The following is a 22,228-nucleotide window of genomic DNA, read 5'->3' on the forward strand; positions in this document are numbered from 1 at the left end:
TGTCTCATATTAAGAGAATTTAGGAGTTCTACCTGCCTAATAACTTATTTTACTAGGAAACCATGGAGGTAATATGGGCCATCCATCTGCATATTTGGGAAGAAGCCAAACAAAAATTAGGTAGTGGCTGAGTTCAAATTAGAAGGGGCTGGGAGACCGTAAGGAAAATGTTAAAAGGACAAAAGTAATGGAGTCTGAAGTTGGAAGCAGAAGGAAAGAGAGACAGATGATGGATAGATGCAGAGGAAAGAAAAGGAGAAAGCTGGCAAGAAACTACAAACTTGAGTTATGTTGAAGGGAAGGTTAATTGAAGCTAAAGAGAGAAACTCAAGACAAACAAATTTTAAAAAGCAAGGCTGTATGGATATAGCAGAATGAAACATAAAGGAAGAGTGGCCTGAAAGTCAGTTGTGAAATATGTGAGCTAACTTCCTGAAAATGATTTCTAGTCCTTGCTAAGGACTATTTCTTTACATATCGATCTGCCTTAGATAGTAACTATTTTTAAGACAGTAGCTATTTATTAACTATAAATCATTAGCATTTTAAAGCATATTAACTGTGTTCAGTTTACAGAAATAAAAAGTAGAATTTAAATAAACTGCATTAAAAACACTGAATCTTACCCAAAAGTTGAGTTTAGATACTCCCAGTTTTTGAATTTCATTTCTCTTTAGAATTATTGCCTAAAATGCACATAAGGGAAAATGAAACAATTCAATACAATTAACATTTATATTTTGTATAAATGGTACATTTCAAAAATTATATAGCCACCCTGTTCCATCTCAGCTATCACCAGCCATTTTCCTCCTTAACTGTTGATTTTTCAAATTTTGGACAAATTTTGGCGAATTTCCTTGAGGTGAAAGTTAAATGGTTTGTGTGTCAAAAAGTTGCCTCGTTATTTCCTCACTTAAATACCCTGTCCATTTTCTGCAGGATAATTCCTCTACAAAGATAAATGGTATGTGAGCAGATGAGAGCATCCATGCAAGTCTGTATGTCAGTTATCCAGCAATGTTCGTGAACTAAACTAACATGAAAATCCTTCCTCTCCAAACTGCCGAATAAAATATTTAAACATGTTTAAAAAATGTATACTCATGTGAAAGAGAAAGAACTTCTCCGATGCTAGAAAAAAGATTATTTTTAAAAAATACAGTATTAATCAGCAGAGAACTACCACCCCTGGCAGTCTTTATAAAGGCCTGTAGAATAAGGTTCCAACTATAGGCTTGTATTGTAAGGGGGAGGGCAGCAGAAGAGGCCTTGGGTCTATGCAAGGTAAGAAGCTGGAATTGAGACTAATACATAAAGCTAGGGTCCTCAAAACTATACCTGCAGTGCTATGCACTGAGTATTTGTGTCCACCTCAAATTCAGACTGAATCTTTAATCCCCAGTGGGATAGTATTTGGAGGGTGGGCCTCTGGGAAGTAATTGAATGGGATTAGTGTGCCTGTATTACAAGAGACTAGAGAGTTGATGTCTCTCTCTACCATGTGAGGACACAGTAAGAAGGCTTCTGTCTGCAAACCACAAAAAGGGCTTTCACCAAGAACCAAATCAGCTGGCACCTTGATTTTTGAACTGCTCAGCCTCCAGAACTGTGAGAAATAAATTCCTGTTGTTTAACCCACCCTGTCTGTGGTACTTTTGTTATAACAGCCCAAACTGACTAAGACACACAGTGACTAAGAATACTTCACCTACCATCTCTACAAGTTGATAGGTTATTTGTTTATTCCCAAGTTTGGGGTGAAAACAGTGCTCTCATGAGAAACTGAATTCTCGGACTTGGGTATTATTTAGACTTGGACTCCAATTTTGTATCATTTAGTTGGTGTAGAAATTCCCAAAGTGAGCCAGGATTACTAAACTTCCAATAGGAAAATATAAACGTATCAGATTATTCATTGCAACATTGTTTGTAAATGCAAAAGTTAGGCAACAACCTAAATGCCCAGACATAGGAGAGTGACTGAATTACAGTAAATCCAAAGCAGAACACTAGGAAACTACCAGAAAGAATGAGGAAAATCTCTATGAACTGATATCCAGGATAGGTTGTTAAATGAAAAAAAAAAAGTCAAAAGACTATCTTTAATACAAGAAGAGGAGATATAAAAAATATACATGTAACAGTTATTAGTACTTTAAAAAGCCAACTAAATGGGTCAACCAGAAAACTAATGAGATTTCTTACCTACAGGGAATAGACAGTAACAGGGTGAAAAGAAAGGTGGAGAGAATGTGCTGGAAGGAATAGTGGGAAGTATTTTCTGAGTATAATTTTATATATATATATATATATCTTCCTCATTGAAACATGGTAATGTTTCACCCAAAGTAACTAAAATCAATCAGAATGAAACTTCTGCTTCTGTCCAAGTTTGTATAACAGGAACCACATTTACTTTCTTACCCTAAAAAACTAAAATACCAAGCAAAATAGATTATAGAGACAACTATGAACAATTATATGCCAACAAATTAGATAACTTATAAGAAATAAATTTGTAGAAACATACAACCTACCAAGAGTAAATTATGAAAACACACACACAAAAAAAACTCAACAGATCTATAACTAATAAGGAGATTAAATCAGTAATAAAAAATTTCTCAACAAAGGAAAACCTCGAACCAGATGGCTTCACTGGAGAATTCTATGAAACATTTAAATAAGAATTCACACCAATCCTTCTCAAGCTCTTCCAAAAAACTGAAGAGAACACTTCTACACACATTTTGTGAGGCCAGCATTACTCTGATACCAAATCCAGAAAAAGATACTACAAGAAAACTACAGGCCAGTATCTCTGATGAATATAGCAAAAAAAAAACAAAAAAAAAAAACAAAAAACAAAAACACACACACACACACACACACACACACAAATATTTCTTTTAAAAATGAGCAAAGGACTTGAATAAACAGTTCCCCAAAGAATAAATACAAATGTCCAACAGGTATTTAAAATGATGTTCAACATCACTTATCATCAGGGAAATGTAAATCAAAACCACAATGAGATACCACCTCAAACCTGTTAGGATGGCCATTATAAAACAAAACAAACCAAAACTAAACCAGAAGTAACAAGTCTTGGCAAAAATGTAGAAAAATTGGAATGCTTATGCACTGTTGGTGGGAATATAAAATAGTGCAGCCAAAGGGCACATCAGGTAGTCTACACAGAAGAGTTTGCTTCAGAGAGCAGCAATATTAGCCATAAACTAACCAGTACTTTAATTCCAGCTAACAAATCTTAAAAGCAAGACCTGAAAAGATCAGCCTATGTTCAAGTGGCTTAACTGCATCACAGAAAAAAGCTCACGAATATCTATAGGAATAAGAAAATAATCCAGCAGCTAACAAGGTAAAAGTCACAAAGCCTGGCATCAAAGTAAACATTGCCAAGCATGCAAACACTTAAGAAAACACAACCCTGATATGAGAAGAAGAAACAATTCATTGAAACTGACACAGATGACAGAATTAGCAGGTGGAGGCACTGAGGCAGTTAGTATAACTGTATTACACATGGTGAAGAAGTGGTAACAGAGAAAGAACATGTTAACTAGACACACAAAAATACTTCAAAGATCCAAAATGAACTTTTAGTATGAAAACTACAATGACTTAAAAGAGAAATACACTGGATGTGATTAACAACAGGTTAGATACTGCAGAAAAACAACTAGTGAACTCTTGAAGACACAGCAATAGTAACTATCCAAAATTAAATAAAGAACAAAAATAAACATAGGCTCCATGAACCACTGAACAATTTCAAGCAGCCCAATATGCATGTAATGAGAGTCCCTTAATGAAAGTGAGGTGAGGAGGCAGAAAAATATTTGAAGAAATAATGGCCAAAATTTTTCCAAATTTGATAAAAATTGTAAACCTAAAGATCTAAGAATTTCAATTAATCCTAAATACAAGAAACATAAAGAAAGCTATAGTAAGGCACATTATATAAACAAACTGCTCAAAATCAGTGGTAAACAGAAAATCTTATCTCTAGCTGGGAATAGCTAGAGAAGTAACATATTATTTACAGACAAAAGCGTAGGGATGTCAACAGATTTCATAAGAAAAAAATGCAAACAACAAGACAAGTCAAGCAGCATCTTTTACATTATTTAAAAAAAGTGCTGTTAACCTGCAATTCTACACCCAGGAAACATACCTTTCAAAAACGAAGGCAAAATAAAGACTTCATGACCAGGTGATTTGTACTAAAGGAAATGTTAAAGGAGGTCTTTCAGACAGCAGGAATACAGTAGGTCAATCTGGCTGTACACAAGTAAAAGGCACCGAAAATGGTAACTACAGGGTAAATATATAACATTTTAAAAATTTCAAATACTTTTAAAAGGTAATTTACTGTTTAAATAAAAACAAATTTATTGAGATTTCTATATCACGTTTAAGTAAAATGTATGACAACATGAAATAAATTTAAAAATGTACTTTATCAAAATATGTGGGATGTTGATAAAGCAGTACTTTGAGAAAAGTTTATAGCACTAAACACCTGTGTTTAAAAACAAAAAACAAAAAACAAAAAACAAGAAAGGTCTCAAGTCAATGACCTTGCTTTATACCTTTAAAAAAAAAAAAGACTAGAAAAAAAGGAGAGCAAAACCCAAAATAAGCAAAAGAAATGAGGTAATAAAGATTGAGTAGAAATCAATGAAACAGAAAACAAAAACAGTAGAGCAAATCAATGAAAACAAAAGCTGGTTCCTTGAGAAAATTAATAAAATTGATATACCTCTAACCAGACTGATCAGAAAAAAAAAAATAGAACACAAACATCTAATACCAGGAATGAAAGAGGAACTATCACTACAGATACTATAGATACATAAAAGAAATAAAATATTATGCCTTTGTCAATGAATTTGACATCGTAAATAAAAAAATTCCTTGAAAGATACAACCAAAGTTCACTCAAGAGGAAATGGATAACACGAATAGCCTTATACCTTATTAATGAAATGGAACTTGTAGTTAAAAACATTCCTACAAAGAAAGTCCTAGATGGTTTCACTGGTAAATTCTACCAAATATTTAGGGAAGAAATCATAAGGATTTTACACAAATTCTTCAGAAAACTGGAGAAGAGGGAACACTTCGTAGCTCATTTTATGAGGCCAGCATTGCCATGATACCTAATAAGACAAAGATGTCACAAGAAAACTATGAACCAATTATTGTCATGAACTTAGGTGCAAAATCATAAGTACAATTTTAGGAAGCTGTATCCAACAAAAAATAATAAAACATCATGACCAAAGTGAGGTCTATTCAAGGAATGCAAAGATGCCACAACATCTGAAAATCAACCAATATAATGCAGCACATTAACAAAACAGAAAAGAGAAACTATATGATATCATATCTTCAAAATTCATTTTTGAAAAAACTCAGCAAGCTGAACAGAAGGGAACTTCTTTAACCTGATAAAGGGCTTCTCTGAAAAATCCTATAGCTAACGCAGTTACTTAAGGATGAAAGACTAAACAATTAAACAAAACTTACATTTCAAAATGAGCCATTTAAAATAAGATATTTAAAAATACTAAAATATGTGAAAGAATGACACAAATCAAAATTAGAAAAACTGAGAAATGAGCTGACAGAAATCAAATAATTTGAAATAAAACAAAAATAATTTCAGACATAAAAAACTAGAAGGAATATGAGGAAATGAACATAATAATAATGCCTTAAGAGCTATAAAAGGTGAAGAGAAGAAACTTTTAGAAATAAAAAAAGAAATAAGATAAAAAGTATTCAAGAGAAAGTGATACGTTTATAACGTATCAAAACTTCTAACACTTTTAATAACAACCCTTTTGGACAGAAGTAAAACAAGTACTCAAAGCAAAAAATAAAACAGACAGCCAGGCGTGGTGGCTCACATCTGTAATCCCAGCACTTGGGAGGCAGAGGCGGGCAGATCACCTGAGGTCAGGAGTTCGAGACCAGCCTGGCCAACATGGTCACACCCCGTCTCTACTAAAAATGCAAAAATTAGCTGGGCATGGTGGCAGGCGCCTGTAATCCCAGCTACACGGGAGGCTGAGGCAAGAGAATCTCTTGAACCCAGGAGTTGGAGGTTGCAGTGAGCCAAGACTGCACCATTGCACTCCAGCCTGGGCAACAAGAGGGAAACTCCGTCTCAAAAAAAAAAAAAAAAAAAAAAAACAGAAGAAGAAAAGAAAGAAAAAGTAAAAATAAAAGAGACAAGAATTTTACATAGAGCCAACTTCACTTTCAAGTAAAAGGCGACAAAACAAACTGTGACAAACACATCAGAATTGAAGGAATTCTCTTGTAGAACAAGACTAAAATAACCAAGATAACTAGGAGATAACAACATAAAGACTGGTGATAAATAAATGCATATTTGTTCACATAAAAACATGAAATAAGATTGATAAGGCAGAAAATACAGTATGCAATACTCTATGTTCTGACAATATAGATACAGAATTAGTAAAAAAAAATGGGTGAAGAGAATGAAAGAAGGATATGCAAAAAATTCTTTATTTCTCATAATTATGTGCGTGGTGCAGTATAGCAATTCTCATGCATACACTTTGGGAGAAGGCAAATGGATATATGATATTCTATCATCCCCTGGCTTCTTGAGACCCAAGAGAAACAAAAAAACAAATACAGGATAGAAAGAGTTAAGTAAAAACCCTATATTCTTGAATTTGATTTGGAAATACCCATCAGAACTTGTGAGCTAGTTTACCATAAATGCATGCACACACACACATGCACACACACATATTTTCATGGTATATTTTTAAAGAAAGAGAGCGAGCCTGCAACCTATAATATTTCCTAGCTCTGCCCACTAATAAGGCCTAGAAACAATGACCTACTTAGTAGCAATGAACATCCATGGGTCCCAGACTGCAGTCTTAAAACAGCATTTCCCCAATAAAGGCAAGAAGGGTGCCTTGCAGGAATGGCTTCCTCCAGGTTTTGGGCAGGAGTACACAAGAGAGACCTGGAAAAACTTGTCATACATGACACAAGTATGCTATCAGACCACCAGTGTCATGTCAGAGAACTTAGGAGAAACATAAAGAGGCTCCCCTGGTCAACAGAGAAACAATCTGAGAATGAGTAAAGATATTAATTTCAATTAACTTGAAATACATCAAAAATGTTTAAATCCCTATGTTCCTAATGAAACCTAAACACACACATACACAGCCCAAAGAGCCCACATTTGGAAGATGACAGGGAATCAATTCATTATTTTTAAAACTTGCAAATAAAGAGGTAAATCAACATTTACTTTACTTTTCCTAAATGAACTTTAGATGACAGATTAGAATGTGACCACTTTGCAATCCCTAATGAATTAACAGATCCAGCATAAGGCACTGAAGGCTAGTACCATAAAGAGAGACATTATGTGCCTTTTAATGAAAGAACAATACTAAAGACTTGCAAAAGTGATCAAGCCTGAAGCAATCCAAGTTTCAGATCCAGTTTCTAATAGATCAAGCTATACCATGAGACAAAGGAACATGCTTAGCTACACCACAAGAACTCAAAAAGCAAAATCTGGACCATGAAATCCTCCACATGTTCTATGACTGTGGTTCTTCAACAAATAAACTTCATGAGGATAAAACCAGGCAGATATGCAGGAAACTTGTAGCTAAAAAGAGAAACTTAAGTGATGAAACTATAAAGGAATGCTGGAAAGTTACTATCATAGCAGTCAAGATAGTCATTATCGTTTTAGGGCAGTACAAGGGAGTGCTTTGGGACAGGTCACATGGAGGCTTCTACACTCATTTAGAAAGTTATAATTTTGATGTAATGGTAGTTTAAGAATGTTTGCCACATAATACATAACACAGTCAGCCCTCCACATCCATGGGTTCCAGTTGCTGCAGATTCAACCAACAGCAGATAGAAAATATTTGAAATAATAATAATACAACAGTTTAAAAAGTACAAATGAAAAAACAATACAGTATACCACTATTTGCATAGTATTTATATTGCAATAGACTTTATAAGTAATCTAGAGATGATTTAAAGTATATAGGAAGAGTGCATAGATTATATGCAAATAACACACCATTTTATATAAGAAACTTGAACATCTGCAGATTTTAGTATCCACAGGGGTTGGGGGTGTCCTGGAATCAATCCCTGCAGACACGAAGGGGACATTGTACTCATCAGTATTAGCCAGCACACAAAACATTTGCTTTATGCAGTTTTATCTGTACTATATTTCAAAATAAAAAAGTTTTCATTAAAAGAGGTAGATGAGCACACTATTAGGAGTCCTCTACTCTGTAATGGTGAAATAGTTTGACAAAATGTTGGAAAGAAAGAGCATTTTTTCTGGGAGAGAAAGAGGAGGGATTACTATGAGGGAAAAAGGATATGGAAAGCAAAAATGTTAAAACATAAGGGCAATCCCAAAAGATTAAATCACTGCACCATACATGGAAAAGTGCTATATTTTGGGATTACCGTAGTTGGTATCATTTCTGATCAGTGTGGAGATGGGAGGTACAGGACAATATTCTAGGTTCTGGCTTATAGATATCAGAAGTATAACTACAATGTAATAGAACTGATTTACTAAACCACCCTTCCAAACACATATCCAAAAGAGTGTCATTCCATGTAGTTCCCATGAAGAGACTGCACATTTATTCTAATTATCTTGCCATCGCTCAAAGTAGTTTGGAACTACACTTTCTAAACTGCCTTCAGAAATAATTTAGTTATAGGTGCAAAATAATCGGTCTTATGACTTTACTGTCACACCATCGTTTCAGCAAGATCTGTATTACCCAGCCCAATCACACAAAATATTCAGAAAATTCTGGTCATTTCCAAAAATCAAACCCACTCTTGAAAGGCAAGACATACTAAAGAATGTACCATAGTCTGTGAAGGAAACTCAGAGAAGTTCCAAAAATGTTCTGGGCAATGGCAGTGTCACTGCAATGAGTACTTAACATCCTCAAGTGACTTAGGGGAAAAGAAGTCATTTTTATCATAAAATGGGATATGATTAAAGTAAGTCTTATTACTTTATGATCATTTTTAAATATTTACTTGGGCACTGTCTTAAAAAGAAAAACTTCCTACTATAATATTTTTCAAGGATAAGATAGATAAAAAGCTTTGCTTGGGAAGAATTTTGTCATGTTGAGTGATAATCAGGAAAGGGCCTATTTATTCTCTTATACCTGTTTTAGACAGGAAAACATGCTATTTGGCAGGTTAAAAAAACCCAACTTTATGAACTAAACACTTACCCACGTCATTAACAAAGATGAAGAATAATAAGAAGATAAGTACATTGAATTTCCAAACATCAAAATGAAACTAAGGGTAACTGAAATCTGAAAAAAAAGAAAAAAATACATTTTATGGTTATTACATATATTGGCATAATGCATATTTTGTAGGTATATAGCCATTTCTAATGCAAATTTATTTGCATAAAGATGAACGACTCTTGGCTAAATGATAATAGAATTTCAAGTCACTGCTAGATTCTAAGTATTAAAATTCAAGACCATAAACTCTATCAGGCAGAATTTAACTTTTTCTCCATCTGCTACTTGGAACAATGAAAAATAAGTCTATGATTTCTATTGTTTTAACAATGGAGTAATATAATAAGAAAGACTTAGTTATAAATACGTTTTACTAATCATATTTTTGTTAGACTTCAGGACTTCTATTATTTATGAAGCTTTACTAACTTTTTATGTTTTTAAGGAAGCTATGTTTGGGACCTAAGCCCAAAACAAAATTGCAAGAATATAAAATTTCAGTTAGAGTGTCATATTCAGGCAAAATGCTAAAAATCTCATGTCTGAGAAAGAAAAGGCAGTTTTAAAAGTAGTAATAATAAGTAAAACATAAAAATAAAAGTTCTAGAGAATGAAACACATCTACAGTCCAGTTGAAAGTATAATCTGTTATAATATGTCATCTATAATATACATTTCCAGTTTTCCTTCTGGATATCACCAATACCATATGTATTAAATATTACCAAAGAGGAGGTACCCTATAAAACAGAATCACTTCGATTTTATAAACTCTGAGAACCTATCTTAATATTTGACTTATATATATTAAAAATGTTACCATGTTCATAAAAATGATCTTCTGAAATTTGCTTGGTTCAATGTATCCCACAACATACATGGGAAATAATGATGCTATCTGAAATAATATAAAAAAGCAAAAGTGAAAAAAAGTATAGAAAACTAACACTTTACTATTCACAGGCAAAGTAAATATAAGAGGAGGGCTACAGTTCTAATAATGGTAAGCAAAGGAATTTGAACCAACCTTCCCACTAAGAACTAGAATGGCTAGGAAAACTATAAATATATAAATAAAAATATTTTAAAAATATGTATAAAAGCCACAGACTATTAACAAAGCAAATGAGGAATTAAAAAGATAGATGGCAATCTATACCGATGAGCATGACATTTTGGGCCACTTTTCTCCCAGAGGTATCTGCCAATTTCAACAGAGGCAGATGCCTGCCAGCTGAGAGGCAGTTGGGAGACCAACAAGCTGAGCAGGCATTTCAGCAGATTCAGCAGTCAGAGTGCACCAAGAAGGGTGCTTTAGTTTGGAGTTTCAAAAGGCCATACTATAATAGTGAACCAGAAATCAAGCAGCCCTCAGAAAGACTGAAACCCATCTATGGATCATCTCAATCTGATTGCATAAAAGTGGTTCAAGATTTATTAGTGCTTTTTACTTGCCTCTCCAATTTTTCATGTATAATGTCCAGCACCACATCAAAAATAACCCAGCATAGATGGAGATAAGACACTATCACTAACACAATAGAAATAGATCCACAAAAGATTTAGATCAGGGATCAGCACATTTGTTATATAAAAGGCCAGATAATAAATATGTTATGCTTTGTTGGTCACATACAGTCTCTTGTATGTATATTCTTTTTCTACTTTTGTTCTATAACCCTTTAAATATATAAAAACTATTCTTAGCTTGGAGATCACTCAAACACTTCTCTGGCATAATCAGATATATCTTTAAACTATGCTTCAAATGTTCAAGGAAGTAACTGATAGGATTGAAAATTCCAGGAGAGCACAGAAGTCATAAAAAAAAATTGGGCCAGGCATGGTGGCTCACGCCTATAATCCCAGCATTTTGGGAGGCCAAGATAGGAGGACTGCTTGAACCCAGGAGTTCAAGAGCAGCCTGGGCAAGATGGTGATACCTCATCGCTACAAAAAATTAAAAAATTAGCCAGATGTGGTTGCACAATGAACTAATTTTAACCTTAATCTATGAAAAACACAATTAAGAATAAAATCTTAAAGTACTCCCAGAAAATAACATTGAATTATCCCTCTGTAAGCATGAAACACACACATACAAACAAAACTATATACATTAGTAAAGAAAAATAAAAGACTAGTATATATCCAGAGAATGACTAGAAAATCATTAACAGCAATATCAAACTTACCCAATAACTTCTTTTTTTTTTTTTTTGAAACTGAGTCTCACTCTGTCACCCAGGCTGGAGTGCAGTAGCGCAATCTCGGCTCACTGCAACCTCCACCTCCTGGGTTCAAGCAATTCTCTGCCTCAGCCTCCCAAGATTACAGGAGCCCACCATCATGCCCGGCTAATTTTTTTGTATTTTTAGTAGAGACGGGGTTTCACCATCTTGGCCAGGCTGGTCTTGAACTCCTGACCTCAAGTGATCCACCCGCCTCAGCCTCCCAAAGTTCTGGGATTACAGGCGTGAGCCATCGCGCCCGGCCCCAAAGAGCTTCTTAGTTTCATCAGTATCACTGGATTAATAAATTTGCTTGCAATGAAATGATACTCATTAAAAATCTATTCTACTCTGTTGGCATGTGCAAATAATGAAAACCATAGAATAATGTCTGTGTTATAACCTGAAAGGGGCCAACTATTATGAAGTAAAACAGAGGGAATACTTTAAACATGAAGCACCAATTGAGCTGGGGTTATAATTTCATTCTTTGTAGGCTATTGGCAGCATGAGACTTCTTGGCAGAATTTCTCACTTCCAATATAGAATATTATTATTATCATCAGTATTTGTTATGTAGGAAGGAGCTCTGATGGAAAATCTTAGTATCATGAAATGTCATCAAAATTCTCCATTTACTCTCTGCTTCCCCAGTTCAGTTTTTTGTTACTAGTTATGTAGTTGCTTTAGAAACAGGATATGGGCTCAGCTCACTTAAGCAATGATGAGCTTTATGATTAAAGCTCGCAGAAATGATTCCAGGTAAAATTCTGCTCTACAGACAAAACAGCCAACATTTAGCTGAATTAGAAGCAGAACGTCCTGCTGTGAAGAGTAGGATTGGCCCTTAGCATGCTGCGTAGCTTGGCACCCAGAATGATTCTCAGGACAAAAGGAAAATCTATAGGTAGATATATACAGATATTATCTCAAACACCAAAAATAACATTTGTGAATAAAAATAATAGAAAAAGTCTTTCACATGTCGAGCCTTAAAATCTGTCAAACTAACCAATACAGTAAAAGAATGTGGAATTATATTATTTCATAAAAATCATACCTTTAAGTAAACTTTATTCCCTATTTTGAAAATCTTTTAGGGCGTAAATGTAACCATATTTAAAAATTTCTATGGAAACAACCAAGTACATCTTGCATTCAACTTAATTAATATACACAAAGGAATATAAATCATTCTATTACAAAGACACGTGCACCCATGTCTTCACTGCAGCACTATTCACAATAGCAAAGACATGGAATTAACCCAAATGCCCATCAGTGATAGACTGGATAAAGAAAATGTGGTACATATACACCATGGAATACTACGCAGCCATAAAAAGGAACAAGATCAGGTCCTTTGCAGGGACATGAATGGAGCTGGAGGCCATTATCCTCAGCAACAGGAACAGAAAACCAAACACCACATGTTCTCACTTATAAGTGGGAGCTGAACAATGAGAATACATGGACACAGGGAGAGGAACAACACACACTGGGGCCTGTCAAGGGATGGGGTGGGGAAAACATTAGGAAAAACAGCTAATGCATGCTGGGCTTAATACCTAGGTGATGGGTTGATAGATGCAAAAACCACCATGGCATACATTTACCTATGTAACAAACCTGTACATCCCGCACATGTACCCCAGAACTTAAAATAAAAATAAAAATTAATTTAAAAAATCATCTTACCTATGTAAAAAGTATAAACTGAGCAAATTGCCAGGGAAGCATAAAAGCAACATTGGAAAGACAGAGTGCAATGAAGGGCCTTCTATCATTGCTTGAGGTCCTTAATAGAGAGAATTGATACCAGTAAGTTTCACCCTAAAAATGGGCTGTCACTGAAAAGAAAGACTAATTGCAAAATGATAAAATCTACATTATTCCATTACCTTTACTATAATACAACAAAATATAGTTAACTTTTTAAAGTATACTAAAAAGAACTTGAAATACTTCATTCCTTGCATGAAACAATCAAAATTAGAGTTTTAAAATTAACATTGTAACTTACCATTAAATATTTTAAATACAAAAGCTCTTTTTCCTCTACATATGCATGACATTAGAAATTTATTACTCCAGCAAGGAGGTCAGAAAATAGGATGCGGCACTACCCCTGCACACCTCAACATGCTTCTCCTGTATGTGTAGCAACAACTTTTGTATACCACCACTTTTGTGCTTCAAAAAACATTGAAGAGAAATATAAGTGCTGACAAAGTAATAAGTTAAAAACTATGGGAAAAATTTAAGGAAAAGGAATCTTAAAAAATTAAAAAATCATTCTAGAATTCAGCTGAAGCATGTGGAAGTTTAAATTGTCCATTCTGCATTACTGAGATGTATTGGGAACCAATACCTTTTACCACAGAGAATTACAGTAACTTTTAGATATGAAAAAAGAAACACAAACATTTTACATAAATAATAAAACTGTAACTCTTCCTTTTATAAATTCTGTATTGGATTTTGATGAATCTTTGTACAATCATATATAAATTTTCAAAAACAAAATTCTAAATGTTCATATTGTTTACAATATTATCATAAAATACTCATTATGTACTTTGTAATCTTATATTTTTCAAACAAAAATTACTTTTGACTAAGACACAGAGTATAGCACATGCCCTCAATGATACAACCCTAAATGTTCTCATTAAGACATTTTATTCCATGAAACCCCTGACTGACCAGACTGATATCACTTCAAGAAAATAAAAATAACCCACCTTCCTAGGAATTAAACTGGGAATGAATAGCAAGGGGTGATGAAGAATGGGCAGCTTCCATCACCTAATCTTTGAGAGAAGGCAAAGTGCCGAGCAAAGCTATAGGAATCTGAATGAGGAGGAGGTTCCTAAATCCAAATTCAACCCCAGAATATACTTGTCAGGTTGGTAAGAAATCAGAAGTTAGCCTGCTCCATTCTCAAGGTTTGTGCCACCCCAGTACACTACTATTTACCACTCTTCAATTAGCTTTATCTGAATGCCACAAATATTTGCATGGACGTGTGCTGTGTTCTGTGGTTAAAGAGATAAATATGGCATGGTCCCTGTTTCCAGTAGTACTTTTAAATACATATAATTGGCCAGGCACAGTGGCTCACACCTGTAATCCCAGCACTTTAGGAGGCTGAAGTGGGCGGATCACTTGAGGTCAGGAGTTCGAGGCTAGCCAACATGGTAAAACCCTGCCTCTACTAAAAATACAAAAATTAGCTGGGGGTGGTGGCATGCACCTGTAATCCCAGCTACTTGGGAGGCTGAGGCAGGAGAATCGCTTGAACCCGGGAAGCAGAGGTTGCAGTGAGCCGATCGTGCCACTGCACTCCAGCCTGGGTGACAGAGCAAGACCTCATCTCTAAATAAATATATAAAAATTTGTGTATGTGTGGAAGATTCATAAGTTTACTGTTTTAAAAAACAAGGAAGACAAACAAATGATTTTTATATAAGGCAGAATCTGCCAGGCACTAGTAGGTGAAGAATGGGGTCCTCTGGGAGTTTGGAGGAGATAGTGATCATTATTTCATTCAGTGAGAGTTCTCATTAGTATTCTATCAAACTTATTTCTCTGATAAGGTTATTTATACTATTCTACCACTTATGGGGTTTTTTGTTCATTTCTCAGACCTCTTAAATATCTAAAGTGCTTATAAATGTAATCCCTACAAAAAAAGTGTATCCAAAAAAAAAGTTTGAAATGAAACTGGTTGTCCTGTTAGAAACACTGGTTGTTCAGAAATGCTTCATAAATATGTGAACATATGTACTCCTTATCCATCTAACTCCGCATTTCCCAAATTCATTTGCCCAGAGAACATTTTTTTCATGGCACAGTTATCAAAACCACAGGTTAGAAAACAATGTCAGAGTACTTAGACTGTGAAGAGAAAATGTAATTGTTTCTCAAAAACTTTTGAATCTTGGCAAACTATATACAAACACATACCTTTTGGTTTATTAAAACATAATGTAGTTATCTAAAACCTGTAGCCTACACTCTTAAATGGAGAGCAATTTTTACATAGCAATTTTGAATTATTTTCTTAACTCTATACTCAATTTACTTTTAAAATAACTAAAAAATGGTCTAAATTTGGTAATTACAACTTCATAGATTGAAGTATATATATGTAATATATATATTTACATTTTTTTAGAGGGAGTCTTGCGCTCTTGCCCAGGCTGGAGTGCAGTGGCACAATCTCAGCTCACTGCAATCTCTGCCTCCCGGATTCAAGCAATTCTCCTTCCTCAGCCTCCCAAGTAGCTGGAATGACAGATGCACACCACCATGCCTGGCTAATTTTTTTATTTTAGTAGAGATGTGGTTTCACCATGTTGGCCAGGCTGGTCTCGAACTCCTGACCTCAAGTGATCCACCCACCTCGGCCTCCCAAAGTGCTGAATTGAAGTATATTTTAAGAAACTTAAATTATAATTTATTTGCCTTTGTTTTACAAATCAAAGTTACCTGAGAATCAAAGTTAAAATATACATATGAAGTACAAGGAAAGGATAGGAAAAACTTTCACGGAGAGGTGGTGTCCACATCACACGGGTGGCCTGCAATCAACAAAATGCCCACTTTACATCCTGTTTACTACAACAAACATATTAAAAAACCAGGGGTGAGTTTGTTTTAGTAATTTTAATACTAGGCTCACTAGATCCCATTTCTGAGTGTCTGGCATAGCTTCTCAGTTTTTGAAGCTCTCTTAACTCATGAGGCCATTATGTAGAGAGCAATTAACTACCATGTCCAGAAACCAGCGACAGATATATCAGACCGAGCAAAAGGAAACCCAAGGGACAAATAAGATTGTACGTATAAGAGTTGTGAGAATTCTGGGACTGACCAACTAGATCCACAGCCCAGCCCCGCAGTATGATCCTGGCATATGATTCCTGGCATCCCAGGCTTTGGGATATATGCATGCCAAGACAAACACCTAAACAAATGTCACCTAGGTCATTTGCAAGCACCAAGAGAGTTTCTACATAACAAGTATGAACAAATATAAATACACACTTCGAATAGCTATGATTGCCTCAGAATTTGTAAAATGTGCCTTAAAAAAGGTTAAGTATATATTTTAAAAACAACTAGAAGTATTTGGGAACTACAAACGTGATGCATGTAATGAAAGTATTAAATTTTCATACAAACTTTAAAATTACTTCTAAGACATATGGGTCAGAGTATTAGAAAAATTTTCCATCAAAAATTCTGAAATTCTAGGAAGAATGTGAACTCTTATTATTTTGCAAGAGTCTTAAAAGTTATTGCTTCTCCTCCAAGGTACCAAAATTGTAAATGTTGGAAGAGGAATTATGATACATATAAGAAAGTCAACTTATACCAACAGTTGTCTGGAACACTCAGAGAAAAACCTTTGTCTTTATGACAGCACATTGTTGAATGACAATGCATTTGTTTGCTTTAAAATAATATATATAAGGCTTTTATGTATAATTTTTATGATTCCTTTACCTAACTGATTTTTAAAAATTAACCCAAAAGCAATGGATAAAAGTACTTCTACCCTGGCTGGGCGTGGTGGCTCACGCCTGTAATCCCCAGTACTTTGGGAGGCCAAGGTGGGTGGATCATGAGGTCAGGAGTTCGAGACCAGCCTGGCCAACATGGTGAAACTCTATCTCTACTAAAAATACAAAAATTTAGCTGAGCATGGTGGCACATGCCTGTAATACCAGCTACTCAGGAGGCTGAGGCAGGAGAATTGCTTGAACCTGGGAGACAGAGGTTGCAGTGAGCTGAGATAGCGCCACTGCACTCCAGCCTGGGTGACAGAGCAAGATTCCATCTTGAAAAAAAAAAAAGTACTTCTACCCTATGTAACCTGTGTCATAACATATTAAATGTTTTGCTCCCAAGAGCTAGTAGTCAGAATCTCTCTCTTTTTCATTGCCATATCCTCAGCATCTAACAGAGCATGGACATGCTATGTACTCAATAATTTGTTGAATGAATCCATCGTATTTGAAATAAGCTTCTATGAGCTCTTTTTTAGGTGGACTATGTTTCATTGGGCTGAATTAGTAAGTTAATGTCTATTTTGAATTCAGCATTTTGCATTACTGAACAGACAGCATGATGTAACAGAAAGCAGTGAGGGAGCAGGTGGCAGTGTCCTAACTGTGTCCCTGCTGTCAGGCCTGAGGCCTCTTTCATTGTTGTTAAGGGGAGTGCAATGTATACGAAGTTTCAGTTAGGCAAGATGAATAAGTTCTGGAGATCTGCTATACAACTTTGTGTTAATACTATATTGTACACTTAAAAATCTGTTAAGAGGGCAGATCATATGTTACTTATTCTGACTACAATAAAAAAGTTGAATATATATGTTATATATATAATATATAAGTTTTTATAAAATATAACTATAATTTTATAATTTATAAAATATAAATTAATATATATGTGAGGTTTTAGAGGCAGACAGACATAGAATGGGAAATCCAGTTTCATCATGTAGTAAATGTGGAATGTGGATAAGTAACTTAACTTTCTCTAAATTTAAATTTCATAACTTGTATGGTGAGGCTACCACCACCCACAAAAAAAGTTTAGTGGGAATAAATCAGATAATGTGCATAATATGATTCAACTCAACAAGTACAATATTTCCTTTTCTCTACAGAATATATGTATATGTACATATTTACTAAAATTAAGGCAAGAGATTTCATGTTTGAAATTCTAGCTATTTAAACATTTCAATCAACATGATTAAAATATCAACTTATAACATGAGGGTCTTTAAAATATTGTGAAGTCATAAGTAGTATACAATTAAATATTGTTTTGATGAGTATATTTCCTTGTTCCTCTACAGCCTCTTCTATTTCTTAAAAATTGCTTTCTAGAAAACAAACCTCTCCATGGTTGAAAAAGAAGCACAGTACTGTAATAAGACCTCCCAGTTGAGTCCCACTGTTAAAAAAAAAAAAAAATAGAGTATACAATCAAAATTCATGTAAAATACAGTGAATTTTTCACAAAATTAACTCAGAATTTAAAATCACAGTTTTCTATATTTAAAACATAATAGTACTAAACCATACCCATGTGGTTGAAGTTTAAATTCTGAATGTACAATTCTAAAAAGTGTATGTATAAATTAATCTCAATTTTATAATTTATTATAGCTAAAATACTTTCTAAATAAAATACATAAGGTGTGAACATAATTTTTTTTTTGAGACGGGGTCTTGCTCTGTTGCCCAGGCTGGAATGCAGTGGCGAAATCTCGGCTCACAGCAACCTCCGCCTCCTGGGTTCCAACGATTCTCCTGCCTCAGGCTCCTGAGTAGCTCGGATTATAGGCGCACGCTGCCACGCCTGGCTAATTTTTTTACTTTTAGCCGAGACAGGGTTTCACCGTGTTGGCTAAGGTAGTCTCGAACTCTTGACCTCGTGATCCACCTGCCTCGGCCTCCCAAAGTGCTGAGATTACAGGTGTGAGCCAACGCACCCAGCCACATAAAATCATTTTTAAGAAACAGGCTAGCACTTTAGAGTCCAGATCACATCCTTTGAATACTCTGAATAAAAGCAAATTTTATCTTTTGAAATTGGATTTAAAGGACTGAGAGATGAAGACAAGATTCTAACAGTTTCATGTAGCATTAACTTAGAACTGTCTAAACTACTGCAAATATTCTTTACTTGAGTCCCAGAGAAGCAATAACGCAGAATACAAAATTCAGATGAAAGATAAAAACCTTTGTTGTTGTTGTTTTGTTTTGTTTTGTTTTGAGACAGACTCTCGCTCTGTCACCCAGGCTGGAGTGCAGTGGCGCGATCTCGGCTCACTGCAACCTCCACCTCCCTGGTTCAAGCCGATTCTTCTGCCTCAGCCTCCCGAGTAGCTGGGATTACAGGCACATGCCACCACACCTGGCTGATTTTTGTATTTTTTAGTAGAGACGGTGTTTCGCCATGTTGGCCAGGCTGGTCTCAAACTCCTGACTTCAAGTGATCCGGCCACCTCAGCCTCCCAAAGTGCTGGGATTACAGGCGTGAGCCACCGCACCTGGCCAAAAACCATTTCTTAAATTGCCTTTTTGTGATCATGTCTGTGTATGAGAATGCAGATGCTCAATCCCACATCTGTGTAGTGTTTCTATGCTTCCATTTATCTTCCCTCCATTCACCACTTCCCTAGTCTAACACATTCTAAGCACCATGAGGACAGGGACAGGTTCTTTATCTGTCTTGTTCATTACTATATCCCCAGCTTCACACTTGGAAGATTAATAAATATTGGTTGAATTAATGAAGAAAGAAAGGAAGAAAACAGCAGAGGAAAGCTCATGGGAAATGATTTACCATTTAATAAAGTTTCACAGAGAAAATACAAAGGATGAACTTCAAAGAGGAAGAAATTGAAAGAAAGAATGGGTGAGCAGCAAGGACCAATTGTACATTGAGGAACTGGGGAAATGTGGATAAATCAAAGTAAGATGAGTTGGTGGGGGGTGGAGCCAAGATGGCTCAATAGGAACAGCTCCAGTCTACAGCTCCCAGCATGAGCAACGCAGAAGACGGGTGATTTCTGCATTTCCAACTGAGGTACTGTGTTCATCTCACTGGGGATTGTCGGAAAGTGGGTGCAGGACAGTGGGTGCAGTGCACCAAGCGTGAGCCGAAGCAGGGCAAGGCATTCCCTCACCCGGGAAGCACAAGGGGTCAGGGAATTCCCTTTCCTAATCAAAGAAAGGTGTGACAGAAGGCACCTGGAAAATCGGGTCACTCCCACCCTAATACTGCACTTTTCCAACGGTCTTAGCAAACAGCACACCAGGAGATTATATCCCGCACATGGCTCGGAGGGTCCTATGCCCACAGAGCCTCCCTCATTGCTAGCACAGCAGTCTGAGATCAAACTGCAAGGTGGCAGCGAGGATGGGGGAGGGGCGCCTGCCATTGCCAAGGCTTGAGTAGGTAAACAAAGCAGCCAGGAAGCACGAACTGGGTGGAGCCCACCGCAGCTCAAGGAGGACTGCCTGCCTCTGTAGACTCCACCTCTGGGGGCAGGACATTGCCAAACAAAAGGCAGCAGAATCCTCTGCAGACTTAAATGTCCCTGTCTGACAGCTTTGAAGAGTAGTGGTTCTCCCAGCACACAGCTAGAGATCTGAGAACAGACAGACTGCCTCCGCAAGTGGGTCCCTGACCTCAGTGTAGCATAACTGGGAGGCACCCCCAAGTAGGGGCAGACTGACACCTCACACAGCCGGGTGCTCCTCTGAGACAAAACTTCCAGAGGAATGATCAGGCAGCAACATTTGCTGTTCACCAATATCCACTGTTCTGCAGCATCCACTGCTGATACCCATGCAAACAGGGTCTGGAGTGGACCTCCAGCAAACTCCAACAGACCTGCAGCTGAGGGTCCTGACGGTTAGAAGGAAAACTAACAAACAGAAAGGACATCCACACCAAAACTCCATCTGTACGTCACCATCATCAAAGACCAAAGGTAGATAAAACCACAAAGATGGGGAAAAAACAGAGCAGAAAAACTGGAAACTCTAAAAATCAGAGCACCTCTCCTCCTCCAAAGGAACACAGCTCCTCACCAGCAATGGAACGAAGCTGGATGGAGAATGACTTTGAGGAGTTGAGAGAAGAAGGCTTCAGATGATCAAACTACTCCGAGCTAAAGGAGGAAGTTCGAACACATGGCAAAGAAGTTAAAAACCTTGAAAAACAATTAGACGAATGGCTAACTAGAATAACCAATGCAGAGAAGTCCTTAAAGGACCTGATGGAGCTGAAAACCAAGGCACGAGAACTACAAGACGAATGCACAAGCCTCAGTAGCCAATTCGATCAACTGGAAGAAAGGGTATCAGTGACGGATGATCAAATGAATGAAATGAAGCGAGAAGAGAAGTTTAGAGAAAAAAGAATAAAAAGAAACAAACAAAGCCTCCAAGAAATATGGGACTACGTGAAAAGACCAAATCTACGTCTGATTGGTGTACCTGAAACTGACGGGGAGAATGGAACCAAGTTGGAAAACACTCTGCAGGATACTATCCAGGAGAACTTCCCCAGTCTAGCAAGGCAGGCCAACATTCAAATTCAGGAAATACAGAGAACGCCACAAAGATACTCCTTGAGAAGAGCAACTCCAAGACACATAATTGTCAGATTCACCAAAATGGAAATGCAGGAAAAATTGTTAAGGGGAGCCAGAGAGAAAGGTCAGGTTACCCACAAAGGGAAGCCCATCAGACTAATAGCTGATCTCTTGGCAGAAACTCTACAAGCCAGAAGAGAGTGGGGGCCAATATTCAACATTCTTAAAGGAAAGAATTTTCAACCCAGAATTTCATATCCAGACAAACTAAGCTTCATAAGTGAAGGAGAAATAAAATACTTTACAGACAAGCAAATGCTGAGAGATTTTGTCACCATCAGGCCTGCCCTAAAAGAGCTCCTGAAGGAAGCACTAAATATGGAAAGGAACAACCAGTACCAACCACTGCAAAAACATGCCAAATTGTAAAGACCATCAAGGCTAGGAAGAAACTGCATCAACTAACGAGCAAAATCACCAGCTAACATCATAACGACAGG

The 22,228-nt window shown here is 36.2% G+C and overlaps 1 protein-coding gene across 1 annotated transcript in view; it reads right to left on the reverse strand.

Annotated features, from left to right (window-relative positions):
* Window positions 1-22,228, reverse strand: part of LOC117980919 (probable C-mannosyltransferase DPY19L2) — a 117,957-nt gene that overhangs the window by 63,325 nt on the left and 32,404 nt on the right. The window contains 6 exon segments of the mRNA XM_055115830.1: window positions 627-686; window positions 9,339-9,425; window positions 10,183-10,260; window positions 13,292-13,391; window positions 16,088-16,179; window positions 18,514-18,571. Of these exon segments, the coding sequence (XP_054971805.1) occupies window positions 627-686; window positions 9,339-9,425; window positions 10,183-10,260; window positions 13,292-13,391; window positions 16,088-16,179; window positions 18,514-18,571 (475 nt within the window).

This window comes from Pan paniscus, chromosome 6 (genome assembly GCF_029289425.2).
Source record: "Pan paniscus chromosome 6, NHGRI_mPanPan1-v2.0_pri, whole genome shotgun sequence".
NCBI lineage: Eukaryota > Metazoa > Chordata > Mammalia > Primates > Hominidae > Pan > Pan paniscus.